This window comes from Anolis carolinensis, chromosome 3, assembly GCF_035594765.1.
Source record: "Anolis carolinensis isolate JA03-04 chromosome 3, rAnoCar3.1.pri, whole genome shotgun sequence".
NCBI lineage: Eukaryota > Metazoa > Chordata > Lepidosauria > Squamata > Dactyloidae > Anolis > Anolis carolinensis.
The window spans coordinates 109,460,825-109,486,095 of record NC_085843.1 but is presented as its reverse complement, the minus strand read 5'-3'; the positions used below and the strand labels follow the sequence as shown (position 1 = coordinate 109,486,095).

At 41.7% G+C, this 25,271-nt stretch overlaps 2 protein-coding genes across 2 annotated transcripts in view; both read left to right on the top strand.

The window, feature by feature from the left end:
* Positions 1–379: 379 nt before the first annotated feature.
* On the top strand, positions 380–16,136 carry rp2 (RP2 activator of ARL3 GTPase). The gene is made up of 5 exons (XM_008107113.3): positions 380–692; positions 8,482–9,147; positions 9,772–9,886; positions 11,855–11,940; positions 14,154–16,136. The coding sequence occupies exons 1-5, from the start codon at positions 525–527 to the stop codon at positions 14,235–14,237; spliced, it is 1,119 nt and encodes a 372-aa protein (XP_008105320.2). The 5' UTR covers positions 380–524; the 3' UTR covers positions 14,238–16,136.
* Positions 16,137–24,207: 8,071 nt separating this feature from the next.
* The window catches only part of jade3 (jade family PHD finger 3), a 49,806-nt gene continuing 48,742 nt past the window's right edge, over positions 24,208–25,271 (top strand). Inside the window, exon 1 of the mRNA XM_008107115.3 lies at positions 24,208–24,464. The gene's annotated coding sequence lies outside the window, so the exon portion shown is untranslated. The remainder of the gene's footprint in view (positions 24,465–25,271) is intronic.

Sequence of the window (25,271 nt, the reverse complement as noted above, 5' to 3'; positions counted from 1 at the left end):
ACCTGACTCGAGCCATGATGAGAGGCGGGTAAGAAATAAAATTATTATTGGGCTGCTGTGAGTTTTCCAGGCTGTGTGGCCATGATCCAAAAGCATTCTCTCCTGACGTTTCACCCACATCTATGGCAGGCATCCGCAGAGGTTGTTCGGTCTGTTGGAAACTAGGCAGTGGAGGCCGGATGGTTATCTGTCGGGAGGGCTTTGATTGTGCATTCCCGCCTGACAGAAAAGAGGTTGAGCTGAATGCTCCTGGTGGTCTCTTCCGACTCTATGGTTCCATGGGACGGCAAAGAAGTGTCCTTATTGGCCGGAGAAGATGATTGACGGGAATGATCCGAGAGCTGGCTTTCTGATTGGTTTCGCGCTTCAGAAGGTGAAGGGGGCGGAGCGACTGTCGCCCTGGGAGACGGGCCGAGGGACGAAGCCGGAAGCGAGGTGTTAAAGGCGAGGGCGGGGCACGCGGCGGCTCATTTGGGGGACGAGAGGAGGCGGAGGTAGAGGCGCTCTTGTGGTGGCGCCGGACCATGGGCTGCTTCTTCTCCAAGCGGCGGAAGCAGGCCAAGGAGCCGAAGAGCGGGGAGCGGGGCGACACCGCATCCCCGGAGGAGCGGGAGAGGAAGGAGGAGGGGGAAGAGGCGGTCAACGCCGCCTCAGAGAAGCAGCCACAGTACAGCTGGGACCAGCGGGCCAAGGTAAGGCCGGGCCAGCCCTCCCCTCCTCTCCCGTCCCCTTGCTCCCCAATGGCCGTATCTACAACTTTAGGGCATCCAAAACTATGAATAGGATCAAAAGGACTTGCTTTATTCATTATTTCGGGCACAGACTGAGTGCTGTTGTTGTGTGCCTTCCTCCAGACCCAGAGGCAAACCTGTCACAGGATTTGTGTTGTCGAAGGCTTCCATGGCCGGAATTACAGGCAGTGATGCTCACTGGGTTGCTGTGAGTTTTCCGGGCTGTATGGCCATGTTCCAGAAGCATTCTCTCCTGGCGTTTCGCGCACATCTATGGCAGGTTGTGAGGGCTGTTGGAAATTAGGCACGTGGGATTGATATATCTGTGGAATTGCCAGGGTGGGAGAAAGAACTCTTGTCTGCTTGAGTTAAGTGTGAATGTTGCAGTTGGCCACCTTGATTAGCATTGATTGGCCTTGCAGCTTCAAAGCCTGGCTGCTTCCTGCCTGAGGAAATCCTTTGTTGGGAGATGTTAACTGGCCCTGATTGTTTCTTATCTGAAATTCCACAAGCATTCTCTCCTGATGTTTCAACCACATCTATGGCAGGCATCCTCAGAGGTTGTGAGGTCTGTTGGAAACTAGGCAAGTGGGATTGATATATCTGTGGAAAGTCCAGCACCCAAACACGAATCAAGGAACATGAAAGGCATTGCAGACTAATTCAACCAAAGAAGTCAGCCATAGCAGAGCACCTGATGAACCAACCTGGAGGCAGAATATTATCTGAGAACACAGAAATGCTGGACCACTCCAACACCAACCAAGTCTGACTACACAGAGAAGCCATGGAAATCCACAAGGCATGTGGACAGTTTCAACAGAGGAGCAAATCATGAACATGAACAAAATCTGGCTACCAGTATTTAAAAAAAACCTCTAAAATCAGGACAGTAATTAAAGAACAACACTCTGAAAACAGGAATTCCAGACAAGGAACAATCAGGGCCAGTTAACACCTCCCAACAAGGATTCCCCCAGGCAGGAAGAAGCCAGGCTTTGAAACTGTAAGGTTAATCGGTGCTAATCAACCTCACAGCACCTCAATTTAATATGTTGTTTTTATTTTATATTATTTTGTGTTGCTTTTGCTGACTTAAGTTAATCTTGTTGTTTATCTTAATTGAGTATTGTTTTTGGTTATTATATTTTAAGCAGCTCCGAGTCTCCTCGGGGAGATGGGGTGGGATACAAATAAAGTTGTTATTATTAAGCCCATGCCCCAATCTCTCCCTATCTTCAAATATATAATATGAACCCTTCTTTCTGCAGGGATATGTTCTGAGGCACCCGAAACTGTATATAGTGAACCTTGTGTTTTGGCTATACTTGGGCCAAAGCATACCAATGAACCCTAATGGAGTATGTGCCATGGGTGCACCTATACCAGTCATGGGCAAACTTCGGCCCTCTGGGTGTTTTGAACTTCAAATCCCACAATTCTCAACAGCCAGTAGGATGTTAGGAATTGAGGGAATTGAAGTCCAAAATACCCGGAGGGTTGAATTTTGCCCATGCCTGGAGTTCATACATACATTACATTCACATTCCACTTTAGCAAAATTTTGTGCCACATATCCATTAATAGTAGAGGCACCACAACTTGTGTTCTTCCTACCACTCTGGGATTTAAAATGAAGCTGGCGGTCCTTCATGACTAAGGCTGTAGTATCCGTATAATCTTGTGTAATTAATGTAAGGCTCTTGCTGAATTTATGTCTCCCCCAGCATCCCTTGTGACAAGAGCTGCTCTCATTTTCCCAAAGGATTCTGGGTTTGTTGGTAACACAAACAAACACAGCTGTGTTTAAACCAGTCTTGTAAGCGGCATCTTTTTTTCCTGGCCTGTTTAGTATTTGCACTTACTTGCCTTATGCATTAGGCGGTTGGAGAATGACTAAATATGGGACATTTGGATCCTGCTGTGGCACGTTCTGTAGCGTTGGTTTGAAAGAAGGAAAACGTCCGCATGGGCTTTGACTCACTTCCTCTTGTGGCTGTAAAAGGAATCTTGCTTCATCTTGTCAGCAATGCCATGTAGATTGCAGTGGACTGCTGTATACAGTACTGCGGTTTCTAACATGAAGTTTTTTTGTGTGTGTGTCAGGAGCAACTTGAGAAACTGCAAGTTGTTTCTGGTGTGAGAGAATTGGCTGTCTGCAAAGACGTTGCCCAGGGGATGCCCGGATGTTTTTTCCATCCTTGTGGGAGGCTTCTCTCATGTCCCTGCATGGAGCTAGAGCTGATAGAGGGAGCTCATCCACGCTCTCCCCGGGTTGGATTCGAACCTGGCAGCCTTCAGGTCAGCAACCCAACCTTCAAGATACAAAGCTTTAACCCACTACGCCATCTGGGGCTCCTATGAAGTTTGTTAAAGACACTAGAACAGTGGTTCCCAACCTTTTATGACCAGGGACCACGCTCCAACATTAGTACCAAAAGGGTCATGAATCAGTTTTTGGTCAACTTCAGATTCAGTTTGGTTATTTGGGGTGCTAATTCAGAAAATTGCATTGGATAGACTACATCAGCTCTAGTTTCTGATACAGAACATATACCATCTAGTAGCATCCATCTGCTCGCCCACAAATAATCTAGAGCTGATGTGGTCTATCCAATGCAATTTTCTGAATCAGCACCGCAAATAACCCCACAAACAGGCCAAAAAACTAAGACAGCAAGTAAAAAAAATTTTTTTTGGTTGAGATGTGTTATTATCCATAGTAGTAATGGTGAGGCTGCGGACCATATTTTAGTTTTTGCGGACCACTGGTGGTTCACGGACCACAGGTTGGGAACCAATGCACTAGAAAATGTGGATTTTGAAAGATCTCGTGGGATACGAGAGTTTACCAGGTTGGATAAAGAACTGAATTCAGCACGTAACAGCTTTACATATAGATAATGTATGGTATGCCATATGCCAGCAAATATGGAAAACACAAGAATGGCCATCAGATTGGAAAAAATCAATTTATATCCCCATACCAAAATAGGGAAATGCCAAAAAATGCTCAAACTTTCGCACAGTGGCACTTATTTCCCATGCCAGTAAAGTAATGCTCAAGATCCTGCAAGGCAGACTCCAGCAATACATGGAGCGAGAGTTGCCAGATGTCCAAGCTTGGGTTTAGAAAAGGCAGAGGAATGAGAGACTGAATTGACAATATCCGCTGGATAATGGAGGAAGCTAGGGAGTTTCAGAAAAACACCTATTTCTGCTTTATTGACTATTCTAAAGCCTTCGACTGTGTGGACCATAATAAGCTGTGGCATGTGCTTGGTGGTATGGGGATACCAAGTCACCTTGTCTGTTTCCTGAGAAATCTATATAAAGACCAAGCAGCCACAGTAAGAACAGACCACGGAATAACAGACTGGTTCAAGATTGGGAAAGGAGTACGGCAGGGGCTTTATACTTTCACCCTACCTATTCAACTTGTATGCAGAACACATCATGTGACGTGCGGGGCCTGATGAATCCAAGGCTGGAGGTAAAATTGTGAGGAGGAGCTGAGGAGACTTCTTACCAAGGGGAAAGAAAGCTGGGTTGCAGTTAAACATCAAGGAAACCAAGATTATGGCAACCAGACTGATTGATAACTGGCAAATAGAGGGAAAAAACGTGGAGGCAGTGACAGACTTTATATTTCTAGATGCGAAGATAACTGCAGATGCAGACTGCAGCCAGGAAACCAGAAGACGTCTCCTCCTTGGGAGGAGAGCAGTGGCCTACCTCGATAAAATAGTGAAAAGCAGAGACATCACACTGGCAACAAAGGTCCGCATAGTGAAAGCAATGATATTCCCCATAGTAACCTGTGGATGCGAGATCTGGACCATAAGGAAGGCTGAGCGAAGGAAGATAGATGCTTTTGAACTTTGGTGCTGGAGGAAAATCCTGAGAGTGCCTTGGACCGCAAGAAGAACCAACCAGTCCATCCTCCAGGAAATAATGCCCGGCTGCTCACTGGAGGGAAGGATATTAGAGGCAAAGATGAAGTATTTTGGCCACATCATGAGAAGACAGGAAAGCTTGGAAAAGATCATGATGCTGGGGAAAATGGAAGGAAAAAGGAAGAGAGGCCGACCAAGGGCAAGATGGATGGATGGATGGTATCCTTGAAGTGACTGGCTTGACCTTGAAGGAGCTGGGGGTGGCGATGGCTGACAGGGGACTCTGGCGTGGACTGATCCATGAGGCCACGAAGAGTCGGAAACGACTGAGTGAATAAAGAAGAGAATGTATAGTATGGCTGTCTGCAGGACCATTGTAGAAGTATGATATTAAGTGGCACATTACTGGAATATCAGATTATGGGATTTCAAGTATTGTTTATTCATATTGTATTTATCCTGCCTCTTGAATTCTGCATCCATGGATTCAACCATCCTTGGCTTGAAAATATTTTAAAAATATTCCAACATTTTGCCATTTCATCATATCACTATATATGAGGGACTTGAGCTTCCACAGATTTTGGTATCCACATGGGGAAGGTCCTGGAATCATACTGAGAATTCATTGTAAATTATGTGAATGATGAAGTCATAGTCTCTTGAATTCCCTTTATTTTCCACTCTTTGTTCATAGTGGCCAAAAGTCTGTTATTTATTAAATAGATTTGAAGAGGTAGAAGCTGCCCTGAGTCCCTCCGGGGAGATAGGGTGAGTTAAAAATAAACTCTTATTATAAGAGACCAGGGTTAGAATACACAAATGTAACTCAGTGTGTTTGACACTATTTCATCGTGTTGCATTACTGCTTAAGTTTAATAGGGAAAACAGTTATTGTTGGACATATTGCACACTCTCATTAAGTACACTATGTTTTTTTGAACTCTGTTATGTAGAGGACTTGTGCCACTAGGCTCATTAAGAAAAGAACCAGCACTTCGAGAGGCAGTATGACTTAGCCTGCTCCCCTAACACACACAGCACCTTTAAAGGGTTATGTCACAAGCCAGTGATGTAGTGGTTTGAGCACTGGAATAGGACACTGGGAAAACAGGGTTTGAATCCCCTTTTGGCTATGGAAACCCACTTTGTGACCTTGGGCAAGTCATTCTCTCTCAGCCTCAGAAAGGCAAAGGTTGCCCCTCTGAATCAATCATGCTGAGAAAACCTCGTGATAGGCTTCACCTTAAGTCGGATCTTGAGGGTTCGCAGCAAGAGCATAAAAGATTGCAAGTTAAAGAATACAGTACAGAGTTAATGATAGTAACTATAGACAGATTACTAAAACAAATGAATTTTGATGTGTGATTTTGTAAAGCAGACATACTCAAACTGCGACCCTCCAGCTCAAACTCCCAGAAGCCCTAGCCAGCTTGTTCAGTCATCAGGAATTCGGGGAGTTGGAGGCCCAAACAGCTGGAGGGCCACCGGTTGTGTGTGCCTGGTGTAAAGTACTCTGCTGGAACCAGCATGGTGTAGTGGCTTGCATATGGGAGAACAGGTTTCAAATTCCCGCTGAGCCATGGTTGATTATGGTCAAGTCATACTGACATCAGTTGAAGGCAACTGCAAATATCTTAAAAATAAATATAGCCAATAAAACCCTAGAATAAGATTGGAGCAAGCCAGAATTGCTTTGAAGGTACTGTATATAACAATAATAATTTGATATGGATTGTGAGAACTAGATCTATTTCTGTGTGTAAATATAAATTGTAAGCTTTGAGGATTTCTGTTCCCTTCCCCTCAAAGGCGAGGGCTAGCATTTGTGCTATGCTTGTTATTTAGACAGCAATGCAAGTTGTCGAATTGATTTTGAGCATTTGGGACACTTTTTAAAAACTTATACACAAGAGTAATTACTTGTTCCAAGTAGCAAATAATATCCAGAGTTAAAGACAGGCACCTTCCTTTCATGCTGTGCTCTTTGTTTAAGAGATGTTCCAAGGCCTAAAAACAAAAATGCCCGAGTTTTGAGGCAGAATGCAAAGGAAATGAATTCAAAATATTCAACTTTTTGCTATAACAGCACTTTTCCAGGCAACACAAGCTAGTTTTGAATGCCTAGACCTAGGTATGGATGCAGTATAAATATTTGGATTTATTAATTGCTTTTGGAATGCCATGGCACAGAAGAAGGTAGAACAAGAAGCTTCTGGTTTATTTAACTTTTAAGCAATCAAACATCCATGCACGTCCATAGTCTGTCAATTTTTATATTTAACCATGACGAAATGCCCTCCTTAAAGCTTTCAAGTGGATTACATCAAGCCCTGGGTTTAATATGTCCTAAGACGGAGGGGGAGGATGGGAATTAAGGCAAAAGAGCCTTCTTGATAAATGACACAGTGCTGATACAGAGGCTTTTCAAATGGAATCTGCTGGAAAACATTGGGACGTGGACATCTTCTATTCAGGTTTCCAACCATTTATAATGTATTTCCCAGCATGTTTTTTGAAATGCTATCTTGTTTGATGAGTCAATAAGAACTTGATGCACCATTTCACATATCCTTTCTAGGCAAACATTGACAGCATACAAACTTTGCATTTGATTTTAGTCTCTGTTCAAAAGTAGATTCTGCTTTCTTTCCTCTGAAGGAAGTGACAGATATTTGAGGAAGCAAAACTGGATGACAGCAAATACAAAAGTGAGCCTTGTTGCAGCTTAAAGACAAACAAGTTTTATTTGATGGTTTGAGGCTCCAATCCATTAAAGCTTTCCTTGATTTAAACTAGTTAGCATTTAAAGAGCTGGAAAACTGTTACTTTTGTCTGGAAATTTTGATTGAAAGTGTATTAACAGTTCCTTCAAAACTGTCAATTCCAAGGGGAGCAGGGGAAGAATGTGAAAAGGAAATAAAAGTAATAGTGCAGTATTTGTCATTATTAGCACTATTATTCCAGCTGTAGAAGAATAGTTTCATTCATGTTTGGTACTATGACAACTAGATATAACACAGTTTCTGATTCACTTTGCTCTCTATTTTAATTTTTTTGGTAAATGCTATAATACTACTATAGTTTTTCATGTTATAGGCAGTGTAGAAGAACACCTAGGAATGGGGAACCTGAAATCTGCACTTGTCCTTTGCATCCATTCTCTGGTTCAAATTAGATTTACTAGCTATAATAATCCTTAAAACATTGTAAAATACATCACATCCATTGTGGCCTGACACAGACTGTTTGTAATGTGATATATGATTAAAACAAATAGGGCATCTTGTTAACTATAGCTTAGAATTTCCCTAAAAGATTTATACCCCTAAAAAGCAGGAATCTTCTTCCACTTTCATATTTTAACATCACTGTGGTCTAGACATTTAATTGCTGCACTACACATTTAAATACAGAGTGTGGTTTTGTTTCTGATATAATAAAATCATTAATGATCAACAAAGAGGGGACACTGAAGTGGTTTGTATATCTTCTATGTGTTGTGCCACATATTAATTTGACTAATTGAATGTTTTCTGGTGTTCATTATCTTTCATGTACTTTAAGGAATTTATCAAAGAAATGTTTTTACTTTCTTGTATTTATTAGTATCATTGCGAGAGTTGCTTTACTAAAGCTTACTCTAAAAGGTATGCAAAACAACGGATAATAAAGGATGTTCCAAATGTAAGCCGCAGAGATTCTGATTCTTTTTTCCCTTAGGTGTATTAAGCATATTCCCTCCATCAGAAGAGTCTTCACCTAAATATTAGATTGTACATGACTAATCTAATATGAGAAAACCCTGTACTTATCACACATTTTCTCTTACTGATGGAGTCTCTTTCTTCCAGATTGATCCTAAAGACTACATGTTTTCTGGACTGAAGGATGAAACAGTTGGACGTTTACCTGGGAAAGTTGCAGGCCAACAGTTTGTTATTCAGGACTGTGAAAACTGCAATATTTACATCTTTGACCATTCGGCTACAATTACTATTGATGACTGCACAGGCTGCCAAATCTTTTTGGGACCTGTCAAAGGCAGCGTGTTTTTCCGTGACTGCAAGGATTGCAAATGTGTAGTGGCTTGTCAACAGTTTCGCACTCGAGACTGCAGAAAGATGGAAGTGTTTCTGTGCTGTGCCACCCAACCCATTATCGAATCATCTACGGGTATGAAGTTTGGGTGCTTCCAGTACTACTATCCAGAATTGGCTTTGCAGATGAAGGACGCAGGGCTGAGCATCTTTAACAATACATGGAGCAATATCCATGACTTCACACCTGTCTCAGGAGAGAACAACTGGGGTCTTCTACCAGAAGATGTCTCTGTTCAAGAGTGTGTACCATTGCCAACTATTGAAGAATTGAAGGGTGTCAGGATCTCAACTGATGGCAACAGAAGCATTATTCCGGTGACACAAGGGAGACGTCAGAAACACAGCGAGGAGTCCTGCCTTGTGGTATTCTTTGCTGGGGATTATACCACTGCCAATGCGAGGAAGTTGATTGATGAGGTAAGGAGCACATTTGTGCATCTGAGTGTATTTGTTTTGAAAACCATTTTACTTTCTAGCAATCACAGTGAAAGTGTTGAGCATCTGTGTAGTGTCTGTATGTTTTTTGGGAAAGCATATTTAATATAGCCAATCACTGAAGTGACACACTGCTATACTAGCCGTATAATGTGTTTTCCTGTACAATTCTTTGCGGGGGGTGGGGTATCTTATTCATTTCCTGTTGGGTTTTCAATTTCCATTCTCCTTGTTTTTCTAGTAAACCTCATGAATTTCATAAGGATTTCTTAAGCAAAGAATAGTCAGAGATGACGTTGCCAGTTACTTCCTCTGAAATATAGCCTATAGCACATTGTATTCATTAGTAGTCTCCCATCTAGGTTCTAAGCAAAAATTATCAGGTGTCTTTAGGGTATTTAGGCTTTTTCCTATTGCAATATAGTATAAGGTAAGGAGTGGGAACGTTCTTTTTGTGAAAGGAAGTGGTAGCATCGAATAAGGAGCGATCAATAACTAATTGTTTAGTTGCATATATTGAGTATAATGCTTATGAATGCAAAATTACATATCAAATAATGTCTACCTATTCCATACAAAATTCTGATTCCTTTTGTAATTCAATAGATGACTGGCAAAAATTTTGGGCTAGTGCATACTAAAGAAGTTCCAATGAAAGCGGATGATGCTCATCGTGTTTTCCAGCAAAGAGCGCCTGAATTTCTCCCTTTACTTGAAAAAGGTATGTTTATTCTAAAATACCTCACAGGTGTCTCATTTTGTCTCAATTCTACTGCCAAAGGCAAGGAGTAATGAGAGCTGGCATGCTATTTCACAAGCTTTTGTAAAAAATAGTTTAGACTCTACAATGAAGGTTACAAGATCCCAGCCAGTTTGGTAAATGTAGATCAGATACCTTGCAGGATATTCTCAGTTGTTATGAAATATTCCCAGAGTTATTAGTGATACTGGCATTACAATCTAGTGAAATTCAGATAAGCTGAAGAGCTGTATCTAGGTAATCCTTCAATTATGTTGGAGCTGGGGTCTGTTAAAGGGTTTTCCCATAAACCTAACTTGGTCAATTTTTATGTTTCACTTTAACTCAAGAATCTCTCAAGCTACCTAAAATAAGGAGCAGCAGCTTGCTGTGGTGATTTGAGTGTCAGAAGCAGGATTTGAATTCCTGCTTCTCTTTGGAAACTCACTGAGCAGCTTGCACACTTTCAGCCTCAGAAGAAGTTTGAAACAGGTGCTTGACTCCAACTAAAGGAAAGCTGGGGGTTTGCAAGCCACATCACACATTTGCGTAATTTACTGGTGTACATTGAAAGAAACATGCATTTAAAAGTTGCAAAACTTCTCAAATGCCAAAAGATTAACAAGTATTTATGTTTTAGACCCTCTCTAAAAGGCCCTGTTTGTATATCCTCCCAAGATATACAGCTGTATTTTATGGGAAGTTGGAAGTGGCCTTATATAGTCTGTAGTTGCATTGCTTGTTCAAAATATGGTTAAGTTTTAGACATCACCCTATCAAGCCTGATGCAAACAGATTGATTTCAAGGCCTGACTTCCATGTTAGTATAATATTATGCAAGTATAATAATACAATATGTGTGATATTTGTTTATTGTATTGAAATGCAGCATTGAATTTGGCCGAATTGTAAGCTGCCCTGAGTCCCCCTCGGGGTGAATTAAAGCAGGGTGGAAATATAGTAAATAAATATAAATCTGTCTTGCTGCAGTTCTAGAAATGTGATAGCAAAAGTGCAATGTTTAGTTATCAGTCTAATACAGTGGTTCCCAAACTTATTTGGCCTACCGCCCCCTTTCCAGAAAAAATGTTATTCAGTGCCCCCTGGAAATTATTTTTTTAAAAAATTTTTTAATAGCAATTAAACAGAATGATATTTGTATTAATGTTTCTACCCTTTTCATAAAATATAGTAAAGAAAGGTGTAAATTAGAAACATTGAAGTTTGAAATTATGAAACTATTTTTTGAACTCAGAATAGAAAGGTAATACAGTTATTCATCGCCCCCAAATGCACCTGTGGCCATCACCACCCCCCTGGATTGCTCCAGCGCCCACCAGGGGGCGGTAGCGCCCACTTTGGGAATCACTGGTCTAATAGAAACCATTTGTTTCCAGAGAACAATTCTACTACCTAGTATTCTTCAGATTTTAAATTGTATGAATAGATGTTTCTTGAATGTACAAGGAGTAAAAAGCAGTGTGGAGAGCCCTATACTACCCATTCGCTCATTATTTTTGAAGACTGTTTTTTAAAAAGTACTGGGCAGTATTTAAAATTTTAAAAATTATTTTCAAACTATGGCTGGCTGAATCTTCAGGTGCAAAATCCACAGATACAGAGAGACCACTGAACCTTTTTTTGGTCAATGCTTTTGGGTGTTTTTATGGAGGATAAGAGAACATAAGAATGGCTTTCATTGAATAAATATAGTAAAATTCCTAGAGGTCTTTTTGACATACCAACAGTCTTCTCATATGGTGGGAATTTTTCTTCTCTATCTGCACCTTTGTAAAACTTTCAAATCTGTCCCAGTTGATCTCCAGTTCTCCGGAACAGGGTTGAGGATATACACAGGTGGGAACACATTCTGTAGCTGGAAATTTGGAAAGAAAGAAATATACTGTATATAGTCTCAATTGTTAACAATGCAAACACATGTCTTTCTAGGTCCTGTTGTTGCTCTGGAGTTCAATGGAGATGGCACGATAGCAGCCTGCCAAGAAATTGTTGCAAATGTCTTCAGTGGAGCTAAGGTATGTGGCAGACCTGAGCATTGCTCTAAAGTTGTTGTTATACTTCGCAAGTTACTGAACTTTATTGCTTTCTCCACTGTTGGGCACAAGATCATTTGGTTCAGTATGAAACACAATTGTGTTGGTAGTCCCATGTTTAAAATTTCTTCACTTCCTTCAACCTGATGTCTACATGCCAAGATCATAGCTCAACCCTGTAGGGCTCCAGGAGTTCCTCAATGACACAGATTTTCTGGACCGCTCTCAGTCTGGCTTCAGGCCTGGGTACAGTACCGAGACGGCTCTGGTCGCCTTGGTGGATGACCTCCGCAGGGAGCTGGACAGGGGGAGTGTGACCCTGCTGGTCCTCTTGGACATCTCAGCGGCTTTCGATACCATCAACCATGGTATCCTTCTGGGGAGGGTCTCCAGGATGGGGCTTGGTGGCACGGTTCTGCAGTGGCTCCGGTCCTTCCTGGAGGGTCGTTCCCAGATGGTGAAGCTGGGGGATACCTGCTCGGACCCCTGGCCATTGACCTGTGGGGTCCCGCAAGGGTCTATTTTATCCCCCATGCTATTCAACATCTACATGAAACCGTTGGGAGAGGTCATCCGGAGTTTTGGAGGGTGTTGCCATCTCTACGCAGATGACACGCAAATCCACTACTCATTTCCATCTAACTCCAAGGAAGCCCCTCGGATTCTGAACCAGTGCCTGGCCGCTGTGGTGGACTGGATGAGGAGGAACAAGCTGAGGATCAATCCTGACAAGACAGAGGCCCTCCTGGTCAGTCGCCCGTCTGATCGGGGTATTGGGTGGCAACCTGTGCTGGACGGGGTTGCACTCCCCCTGAAATCACAGGTCCGCAGTTTGGGGGTCCTCCTGGATTCAGCGTTGACGCTTGAGGCTCAGGTGTCGGCGGTGGCCGGGAGGGCTTTCGCACAACTCAAACTTGTGCGCCAACTGCGACCATACCTCGTGAAGTCTGACTTGACCACGGTGGTGCATGCCTTAGTTACCTCTAGACTGGACTACTGTAATGCGCTCTACGTGGGGCTTCCCTTGAAGACGGCCCGGAAACTACAATTGGTTCAGCGTTCGGCGGCCAGATTAATAACAGGGGCGAGCTACAGGGAACGATCTACTCCCCTGTTTAAAGAGCTCCACTGGCTGCCGTTCACTTTCCGGTCCCAATTCAAGGTGCAGACCATCATCTATAAAGCCCTAAACGGTTTGGGACCCACCTACCTTAGTGACCGTATCTCCTACCATAAACCTGCTCGTTCCCTTCGTTCATCCGGGGAGGCCTTCCTTTCGCCACTGCCTTTGTCCCAGGCCCGTCTTGTGGGAACGAGGGAGAGGGCTTTTTCTGCTGTGGCCCCCCCGACTGTGGAATTCATTGCCCACTGAGATCAGGCAAGCCCCCACCTTGTTAGCCTTTAAGAAGGATCTAAAAACATGGCTTTTCCGATGTGCCTTTGGGGAGTAAATGTAATATATCACTCTGGTTATTCCCCTTGGATTTTATCCTTTAGACTGCTTCACCATTTTATATCCCTGTTCCCTTATTCCTATGTCTCTCTCTCCCGAGTTTTTAATTAAGTGTTCATGTGGCCTGCCCTGGTTTTCATTGTTTTCTCTGATTTGTGTTGTAATATATATGATGATTTTGCACTGTTATATTGTGTTATGATTTGCTGTTTCATTTTGTTATATTGTATGGTGTCTGGGCATGGCCCCATGTAAGCCGCCCCGAGTCCCCATTGGGGAGATGGTGGCGGGGTATAAATAAAGTATTATTATTATTATTATATTAACTAAAAGTTGTCAGCCATTTAGTATTATTAAAGAGAATTTAATATTATGGTCTTTGTTTCTGGTATTGCATTTGAATCCCATACACAAAACTGGTTCTTGAAGTGAAAGATAAATTCTGTATATGCTTTATTTCCTTTCTCCTAATTTCATGTGCTAGCAAAGCTCAGTTTTGAAGTTTAAGAAGAGTAGAAAAATGATAATCTTATATGTAACTGAAAGCTAAAATCACTTCTTCACAGCAGCTTTACTGTACAGTGATTATGGTTTCTGGACAGAATATAAGCAGACTCTTAGTTATAATGGATTAAAATATGAATTGTTCATTAACATGATCCATTTCTATAGAATTCTGGAATAAGATATCAGATTCAGCATTGTAAGTATTTAACCTTTTTTTGTTAATTTTGAAATACAGGTTTTTGTATCTGAGGACAAATTATCTGCTTCCAGGGAAGTAGACAACTTCTATAACTTTGCTGATATGCAGATGGGAATGTGAACACAAGTATCTTATTGAGAGGTGATCCCCATGACCGTTGAAATATGCATTAGGTTTGTATGCAGTCTGAATTAGTAGTCACATGTTTTAAAAGAAACAAATTTATTATTTTCTTCACAAAATGAATGAAAAGGGAAAGTATTAGTAATAGCACATACCAGCCAATTCAAACACCTTTACAAAATTCAATTGAACATTTCTTTTGTTTCCCAAAGATTTTGGAATTTAAGTTTGATATTGTTTTCTAGTCTTGTACATTTTGATTACACATATTGGTTGGTTTGCTTTTGTATTACATTGCTTTTTTTTGCATTTTATCTGTACATTCCTGTTTTCCTTTCCTCTATGTGTGTATGTGCATACAGAAATAATCTAGATTGTATGCCTTTCAGAATACACTGTTTTTGTTTATTTTATCATAAAGAACCAGATACATTTGATGGTGCTATTATATGCATAAATAACAATCATCGTCATTGTTACCATCATCATCTTTAATGCAGCTGGCTATTTCTTTTATTTTTCATATGGTTCCAACATCTGAAAGATTTCCACCAAATATCCTAGTACGTTTGATTGCCCACAAATCTCAGAAAGCTAGTACACATGGACATTGATTTTTGTCAAGTTATAATCAATTTACAAATAAAATTTACCTTTTATAGCTGATGTGCTTTTGACAAGATGATATAGATATCATCTTGTGAAAAACACCCAGTTCCCAATGGGAAGCCATGATTGAAAAGGGTTTTTTAAACCTTTGATGGGATTGTTCTACTTTTTTTATTAACCAAGTTTTTTTTTTTAAAAAAACTCTCAGATGGTTTAACATTTTTGTCAAGTCTCATGATGATTCAGTCTTTTATCATGTAGCAACTTTGGTAGTTCAGTTATACTCGGTCTGATGAGAAGCTTTAAAAGTAAGATTTCTGGTTAAATCCAGTAGTTTTTCAGCTGCTGGTGCAGGCATCCAGTTCAGAGAATTTTGTCTCTTCTTGTCAATACATTTGAGAGCATATTGCATTGGATGTCTCCCTTGATTTATTATATTCAAAAGAAACAAGGTTTGTAGATGTCAGAGGTTTGCATTTCTGATTTCCTCTTTTGTAAAAACCAAAATATCCGCTTGTTTCTGGATATCCAAATTCTTCCTCAAAATGTTGAGAAGATTAATCACTTCATTTCCTTTCTTAGTGTTATCTGTACACTTAAAATTATGCAAATGAGTCTCAGATGTAGAACATACTTAATGCTGGACTCTCAGCTTGTTCAGAATGTTAAAATAAAGGTTACCAAAATTGGATGTTAATTTGATGGTGTATAATCAGTGTGACCTATGATGAATGCAACAGATATTGTAGCTACACTGAACTGCTTTAAGTAAAACTGAGTAAATAGAATACTCAATAAGGACTGTAACTATGTTCAAGTCTGTAGAAATTGCAGTGTCATATACAAATTATATAATTATCCATTTATTTTCTGCAGTCTCAAAATATGTGCTTATATGTGCTATTTGTAAATAAGTGTTTCTTTCTTGTAGTACTTTAATGCTGGATAAATACTGTAGCATTTTTACTTTTATAAGGGAAGGTCTCTTCAATGTGTATTGAGAGCCAATTTCTCTAATCAGTGAAGGTTTTATATTACATTTCCTCATTTCTTTTTATACTTTTAAAATTGAAGGAATTTATATAGTTTCTGAATATTTGTGAATTAAATACCCCATACCTAACATTGGTTGTTGTTGATGTAAAACTGCTTAGTTACATTTTTTGGGGTATCACATGCCAGTAAGTGCTTTTATTAGGGTTTTGTACATTATGCTTTTTATATACAGTATATACAGCTTGTCTAGCACTTGTGAAATGTGGTTTATAATAAATATTTAAATGAAAATCTCCAGTTTATTAGTGTAGAATGATGCGTTCTAATCCAAATGATAATATGTTACACATACATTTCCAAATCTACAAAAGAATGTTTAATGTCCTGATCACACAAATTCATTCATCACTGAAATTTCTGGATATTATTCCAATAAATTCCTAAAATAATAATAGGGCAATATAAATCTGATGGGCTGTTGTGGCTTGGAAAAGCTGCTATTTTTAGATATTATTCTGTCAAATGTGACTCATTTTGGGAACTCTCATGCAAGATTGGAATGGAAACTTTCACTTAAATGTATTAGATTAGGTTGAAACTTTGTTAATACTCAGTGTCTGAAACAAATATTGTCTTCCCTTTAGAGCAGGGGTCCCCAAACTAAGGCCCGGGGGCCAGATGTGGCCCTCCAAGGTCATTTACCTGGCCCCTGCCCTCAGTTTTATAATATAATACTTTATATCAGTTTTAATATAATATATTGTATATACATATAATATTGATAATAATATTATGTTATACAATATAATACTAATAATAATACCATATAATAATAATAATTATATGTTATATATTACGTATTATATAATAGTATAGTGTTATAGTTCAATATAGTAATATATAATGCTAATATTGTGCTATGCTAATAATATAGTATTTTGTATGTACATACAGCTGCTCTGAGTCCCCTTCTGGGTGAGAAGGGTGGGATATAAATGTAGTAAATAAATGCAGTAAATAAATAAATAATTTTAGACTTAGGCTCGGCCAAAGTCTGAAATGACTTGAAGGCACACAACAACAACAGTCCTAATTAACTTGACTATCTCATTGGCCAGTAGCAGGCCCACACTTTCCATTGAAATCCTGATAGGTTTATGTTGGTTAAAATTGTTTTCATTTTTAAATATGGTATTGTTCTTTTGTTGTTGTTGTTGTTGCACTACAAAGAAGACATGTGCAGTATGCATAGGAATTTGTTTGTATTTTTTTTCAAATGATAATTCAGCCCCTCAACAGTCTGAAGGATAGTGGACTGGCCCTCTGCTTCAAAAGTTTGAGGACCCCTGCTTTAGAGCATGCATACGATCTCTTGTTACTGATCTTACAACCTGTATCACAGTCAGAAGAAAAAACACTGAAGTTGAAATGGCTAACAAAACCAGTAGTGAGTTCTGCAAGTTAGCTATTTGTTGGTTGCTTTAAAAAAAATATTCCAGCATTTGACTGAAATGAGGTAGGCTGCAGGAGATGCTACCAGTGCTTTGTGCCTGTCTCTGCCTTACAGAGAAGAGGTTCTATCAAAAACAATGATGATGAAAGCAAATGACCCTCATGTCATGGTATGATTTGTATCTTTGATATGGAATAGGAAACTTAAATGACTCTACTAAGTTAGGAAATGTGTTCTGTCCTAACCGATATGAGAGTCTAGTGAATGAAGTTTCGTATCAAACTCTCCTAATGAGGGGAATCTTTATTTTTACACTGAGACTTTGGGGTTTCTAGCAGAAAGAATAAAAAAATCATGGTTCCCCAAAACCAGTGTGGGTAGATACTGGTAGGATCAGTATAGGCTCCAATGTCCTCACAGATCTCACATTGCCTTATTGAAAATTCAAGAATTATCCTGGGATTTTCTGTCATTTATATGTAGCCATATAATATTCTACAACAAGGGTGGGCAAAATGCAGACCACATGTGGCCATTGGGACCCCTAAATGTGGCCCATGGGAAACCTTCCCCAAAGCCAGTTAAATTAATCAGATCCGTCTTTTAAAAAACCAAAACAACATCAGCCAGATTTAGGAGCAATCTCCCCAATCACCTCAAATCTCCCAAAACATAAAAAGACAACAGTTTACTATACATAAACCCCTCAAACATCCCCAAAATAGATGAAAATTGGTCAAAATGGCATCAGGTCACTTCGAGGAAGCTGAAATGTGCTGCCACGACCCACTCAGTAAGCACAGTAAAGAGAAATGGCCTCTTCCCTGCCTAGTCCTGTCCTTCAATAACACTTGCTATTTAGCAGAGCTTCTGTTGTCAATCACTTGCCCTTCTGTTTAAAATTGTGCAAGTGTTACTGCAGAATACAACTCTACTTTTCTGAGTAATTTCACCACAACCAGCTCTATGTGATCATGGGCCCTTTTCTGAGAGTTGGTATGTACCATCTCCAAAGAGTCTTCAAAGCAGTGCATTTAGTTTCTACAGTTTTGGGCGAAATTCTGAAGAACCCGATGCAGTAATACTGTTTTCTTCAGCGTACTGGGATTTTTGATTTAGAGAAGGGATGGTACATCATACATAATGATGTATTATTTCATTCCCATTGGCAGCTATGCAGCAGCAGTCCTTTGTCCAGTTGCCCAAGACAGATGGATATGCTGGTTTTTCATTTCTAATTTTTACTGGCTGTCCAAGCATGTGATCATGGGTACCCTTTACCATACACTAAAATGTCTAGGAACTGGCTTAGGTTTATAAAAATAGTGTTTAAGCCAAACGGAATCAATAAGAGCCACTGTGGTGAATGGTTTGTGTTGGACTGGGAGTACAGGAGAGTGTCTTCAGATCCCTGCTCAGCTATAGAAACCACATGGTGATTTTGGGCAAGTCACAGTCTCGCTAAGAAAAGCCACATATAAATACATCAACGAAAAGCCACATATAAATACATCTTACCACAACAAGAGTATCCCTCCTGCAATCTGTTGACTTTTGCTTTGAGGTAAGAACAGTTTCTTATGTTTTGAACAGGAATGATAGTAAAGAATTTCCATATTAAGAAGGTGACGTTGTGAGCTGGAACTTTTGAAGTGCCTTATAAAGAAAATACATTAATTTGCATCATTTTGTTTTCAACAGTCGCTCCTTATTCTCACTGATGCAGATGAGGGCCAGTTTTCTTAGCTTGGGGAATTTTGCCAAAAGGCTCAAAATTTCACCCATTTGTCCACAAAGCTTTCCTTTATGCGAGACTGCATTTTTTTGTCCTCAGGGCTGTATCAGGTGCTAGTTGGGTCACATGTGCACAGATAGAGATGAATCACAGCATGTGATTTAGTCAACCTCTCCTCCCTGTCTGCAGATATCTAGGGAATACTGAGGGGGAGGAAGGAGAATTCTTTCTTACATCCCCAAGCTATTCCCACAAAGACAGCTTTCTTGCTATCAGTAAGAAAACAGAAAAAAACTTGGAAGTACTTGAAAGCTCAGTTGATTTCTAGAGGAAACTGGATAGCTGACTAAGAGCCTCAAGTTGTACGCAGTGTTGGAAAATTCAGATTCCTTATTTCCCTTGTCTCTCACATAAAATTTTCTATTTATGCAAGTACTGAACATGAGTGACCAGCTCCCTAGTGCAGCAATTTCCTTGATGTCTGCCATAGATGTCTGTCATACCTTACCAGCTGGTCAGGCTTGTTATGCTGCTTCTTTAACTTGGATGGCTATGAATTGAGCCATGGTGGTGCAGTGGGTTAAACCCTGGTGAACTGCTGACCCGAAGGTTGGGTTGCTGACCTGAAGGATGCCGGTTCAAATCAGCGAGATGGGGTGAGCTCCCATCTGTCAGTTCTAGCTTGCTGGGAAATAAGAGAAGCCTCCCAGTAACACATCATGGCGTCTCCTGGGCAACTTCTTTGTAGACGGCCAATTCTCTCACACCAGAAGTGACTTGCAGTATGTTCTCAAGTCACTTCTGACACAATTTTTTAAAAATTGCGCATAGAGTATAATTCCCCTATATGCGACAGATACATTCCAATTCATCTTTGTGGGTATCTGAAGTCATGAATAACAGCAAAACCTATATTTTGACTATAACTGCCCTGGAGGACCTAGTGCGACCAAGAACCATTTTGTGGGGTGGATATTTTTTGGAGCAATAATGGGATTATCATGTCTGCAGTGGTTTTCATGTGCATTTAGCTTACTTGTTCATGTTTAAATAACTATTACGGATATGTCTGAATGGAGATAAAATGTGTTGTACACAACTTCTTGCATGTTTACTAGTTATCAAGTCACATGGGCTTCTAGATGAACTTGTATATTTTTAGCACAAGTAAGTAGGACATTGTTCATTGTCAAGTGGACTTTAACTTATGGCAACACTATGAATAAGAGACACCCTGTCAGTAAGAACCCTACTCAGGTCTTACAAGGGCAGTGATTTCCTTAAATCAACCCACCAGTACTACAGTCTCTCTTTTTCTACTTTAGAAAGCATTTTTGTCCCCCCCCCCCCCCAGTCACACTGTTTCAAGATATGTTGGACAGTCTATTGTCCTCATTTTCACTTTCAGTGATACAGTAGATCCGGTTTGACTTGCTCTTAAAGTCCTCACATTTGTTTTGTCTTAATTTTGAACCTATAATGTTGCTAAGGCCGATGTCTTTGTCATTTGACTGACAATTACAGTCAGGTCTCCATAGCCACAGATTTTGTATCCACAGATTCAGCCATCCATGGCTTGAATATACTAAAATAAAATCCCAAAAGCAAACCTTTATTTTTCTGTTTTAAATCGGTGACACCATTTTATTACAACACTATGTATAAGGAGACTTGAGCATCTACAGATTTTGGTATCCACGAGGGATCCTGAAACTAAAGTATAGCAGATACCAAGGACCCATTGGATAGAATTTCTGCGTAATACCTACACTATTTTTATAGTCCCTAGATCACCCCACCTCCCTCAAGTTCTTGCCAGTGGTCAGTACTTTGTGTATTTTTAATAGCTTGAGTAAAGGGCTTTAGATTCTATAGGAAAAATATCTCCTGTCCCATCTTCTCCTTGAGAAACTACCTGTACAGTAAGACCCCTCCCCAGTCGTACTAACTGCTTTTTTGAAAGTTCATTTTGAGTGTTGCTTGCAATAAGATAGCTCCCCATAATTTTTCTTTCATTTAGAGTTACTGTACTTGCATAAGCACACAATACCTCACAGGCATATTTTGTGGTGCATGACTGTGATCTATGCATAGATAAAATCTTTGCTTTGGTTAAGTGAACAAGCAGTTGGTCTTTGACCTAGCCAACTAAGAGTGGAGGAATGCAGTTTATTTAAAAACAAAAAAGGAGAAGCACACTTAACTAACCATATTGTTAGGTGTTGGTTTCTATGATGGTAGGAGGCCTGGAATTTCTGGATAGTTGGGCTTCAAAACCAGTGAGAATATAACCTCACTTTCTGTACTGTGCAATAAAGCAGTAGGTAGGCTTAAGTCAGTGTCAGAGTTATGAGCAAGTTAACTTCTGTAGGTTTGCTCTTAAGTTTAATTTGTATGTATGTCAGAACAGGTACATTTTCTAACCAATTCCAGCCACACACACACATGGCTGGAATTACCATTAGAAAACGTACCTGTTCACAGACACACATACCTATATCTATAAACATATCTATCTATACATACACATATTAAAAGTGAAAATATGTATGTGTGTATGTGGCTGGGCTGTTCACTTGCATAGACGAGCTCTTGTCTCCACAAACAGCTATAGGTCCCACTGCTCAAGAGCAACCAATGGTCCTCCCTCCAATGACATTGCAGGTTCTAGTGAGCACCATTAACATGTACAAGAGCCCTGCCAATGTCCTCCACAAACACCATACTGCCCACCATCCAAGTGAAGGCTTTCATACGGGGACAATTTTATCCTAGATTTTGGTTTTTCTCCATCACAGGCTTCCCAGTGTTTCTGACTCAATTGGTGTGGAATTTGCGTGAGCCCGTCTACTGCCTCTCCCATAACCCTTTCCTATCCTTTTCTATGGCACACAGCAAACAGAGGAATTGATCAGCAACTGAACATACTAGAGAAGTTTGGGGACAATTCACCATGATTTATGAGTTGTAGGTACTGGGATGTATAGTTCATCTGCAATTAAAGAGCACTCTGAACCCCACCAATGATGGACCTGGAACTAACTTGGCACACAGAAGCCCCATAACCAAGAAAAAATACTGGAGGTCTTCGGAGGGATTTTTAAGAGTTGTAGTTCACCTACATCCAGATCGCACTATGAACCCAAACAATGATGGATCTGGACCAAACTTTGCATGCATACCCGATATGCTCAAATTTGAATACTGGTGTGTTTGAGGGGAATTGACGTGGACATTTTGGAGTTGTAGTTACAGGGATTTATAGTTCACCTGCAATCGATGAGCACTCTAAACTCCACCAAAGATGGAATTGGGCCAAACTTGGCACACAGAGTCCCCATGACCAGCAAAAAATACTGGAGGTCTTTAAGGGAAATTCACTTTGATTTGGGGGAATTGTAGTTCACCTACATCCAGAGAGCACTGTGAACCAAACACCGATGGATCTGGACCAAATTCTGTACACATACCTGATATGCCAAAATTTGATGATTGGAGGGGTTTGGGGGGAACTGACCTTCTTTTCTGGTAGTTGTAGTTCACCTACAACCAGAGAAACTGTGACCTCCACCGATGGACCTGATCCAAACTTGGCACACAGAACCCCCAGGACTAACTCAACCTACTGGAGGGGTTTGAGGGGACTAATTCACCATAGTGGGAGTTGTAGTTCACCCTACAGCCAGAGAGCAAAGTGAACTCCACCAATTGTGCTTTCTAGAGCAGTGATTCTCAACCTGGGGTCCCCATACGATTTTGGCCTACAACTTCCAGAAATCCCAGCCAGTTTACCAGCTGTTAGGATTTCTGGGAGTTGAAGGCCAAAAATATCTGGAGACCTCAGGTTGAAAACCACTGTTCTGGAGCAAACTTGCTCAACATAACAAACTTTAAGTACTGATGGAGTTTCTTGGGGTTACCCTAGCATGATATCAGTTGTAGTTAATCCATAACCTCATGCATTTTGTACAATTAAAAAAATGACTTTTTCAAATAATCCGAGCAATGCTGGGTACCCAAGCTAGTGTATATGTATATAATAATAATTATTTCAGACATTTATATCCCGTCCTTCTTGACCCCCGAGGGGGAGGGGACTCAGGGCGGCCTCACAATTAGCAATCATTAGATGCCAAAAAACATATTTAAAACGGTTACAATTAAAACAAATTAAAACATTAATTAAAAACATCCATTTAAAAAGCGCAATTCAAGTCATGATCCTGGTCTGTCCGTTATCAGTCATATATGCTTTGGATAGGAAAGGGAAGGGTGAACAAACACCCCTGTGGGGTCTGATTTTGCTGCCTGTGTTCAGAGGATTCCCCACCCTGAACCTTCCAGATATTTAAACCTTGCTTAGTTTTCCAATATACCTCACAACCTCTGAGGATGCCTGCCATAGATGTGGGCGAAACGTCAGGAGAGAATGCTTCTGGAACATGGCCATACAGCCCAGAATCAGAATAGTAGAGTTGGAAGAGACCTCATGGGCCATCTAGTCCAACCCCCCGGCTATGAAGCAGGAAATCGCATTCAATGCACCCCCCACATATGGCCATCCAGCCTCTGCTTAAAAGCCTCCAAAGGAGCCTCCACCACAGTCCAGGGCAGAGAGTTCCACTGCAGAACAGCTCTCACAGTGAGGAAGTTCTTCCTGATGTTCAGGTGGAATCTCCTTTCCTGTAGTTTGAAGCCATTGTTCCGTGTCCTAGTCTGCAGGGCAGCAGAAAACAAGCTTGCTCCCTCCTCCCTATGACTTCCCCTTTCATATTTGTACATGGCTATCATGTCTCGTCTCAGCCTTCTCTTTTGCAGGCTAAACATGCCCAGCTCTTTAAGCCGCTCCTCATAGGGCTTGTTCTCCAGACCCTTAATCATTTTAGGAAAATGCATAGCAACCCAGTGATTCCGGCCATGAAAGCCTTCGACAACACATTGATTCCACCTCACTCTCTGTCCCTGTGGTAACTGGATTTTTGAGAAATGTGGCTGGTTGTGGCCACAAGGAATGGAGAGAGAGCGTCAGCAGGAGGCCACGGATGGGATCCTTGCCTCCCTCCTTCCCCTCCGCTGCGTGCCTGCTTCCAAGGAGGCCTCGGCGGGCGAAAGCGGGTCAAGAGCAGGTGCCAAAGCCGGGCGAAAGGGAAGCACCAACAGGAGGGAGGAAGAGAGAAGGGAAGGAAGGAAGGGGAAGAGGAGGAGCCTCCGAGGCGAAGGCGGCAGAAGCAGCGTTAGCAGCAGCAGCAGCAGCAGCGACGGCGCAATAGTACAATAGGGCTCTTGTGAACTGCCGGCCTCCTCCTCCTCCTTCGCGAGGGCTGGAAGCAGGCGTGGCGGCGGCATGAGCGAGGGCCCGCCGGGCTGGTAGCGAAGGAAGCGGGCGCGGAGACGGACCAACCGGCCGCCCCCTCCAGCCCGGAGCCACAAGGTGAGCGGGCGCCTCGCGTCCTGGGGGCCCGGCCCAGGCGGTGAGGAGAGCGGGCGGCTTTGTGTCCGCAGGCGGCGAAGGGCCCCATCCAAGGGAACTGTTTTCTCTGGTGATTTAGACTCCATCTCCCAGAACCCCCTGACTATTGGGGAAAGCAGCCGAGGCTTCTGGGAGTTGGAGTCCAAAACACCTGGCGAGCGCGGCGAGTGTATCTTCTAGGCCAGGCATGGGCAAAGTTGGGGCCTTCAGGTGTTTTGGACTTCAACTCCCAGCATTCCTCACGGCCTTAGGTCCTTTCCTTTCCCCCCTCAGCCGCTTACGCCTCAGAGGGAAAAGAAAGGGGCCTGAGGCCATGAGGAATGCTGGGAGTTGAAGTCAAAAACACCTGAAGGCCCCAACTTTGCCCCTGCCTGTCCTAGGCCCTGCTCTGGTCCGAATTGCCAGCCCCGCCAGCGCGCCGGGCTCATATGCGCATGCGCAGAGGTCCCGACGGCCTGGGAGCGAGTCAGGGGCAGGGCCTGCACTGCCTGTCCTAGGCTGCCATTGGCCGCCGGGAGCCACGTGACGGGGTGCCCCTCCAGCCATGTGGCTTCTGGACTGGGAGCCCCCTCTTGGCCTGCCTTCCCCCTTCCCGGTTGCGAGGATGGGTCCAGGCCTTTGTTCTTCCAACTTTCCCCTCTGGTTTCTTTATTTTAAGGGTTGACTTAATGCTTTGGGTGGATCTGTGTTATGGTTCCGATAAGATTACAGCCGCCTTCATAGATTGAGGTGGAGTGTCTATATGCATGTTTGTCTAGACATTTTTGG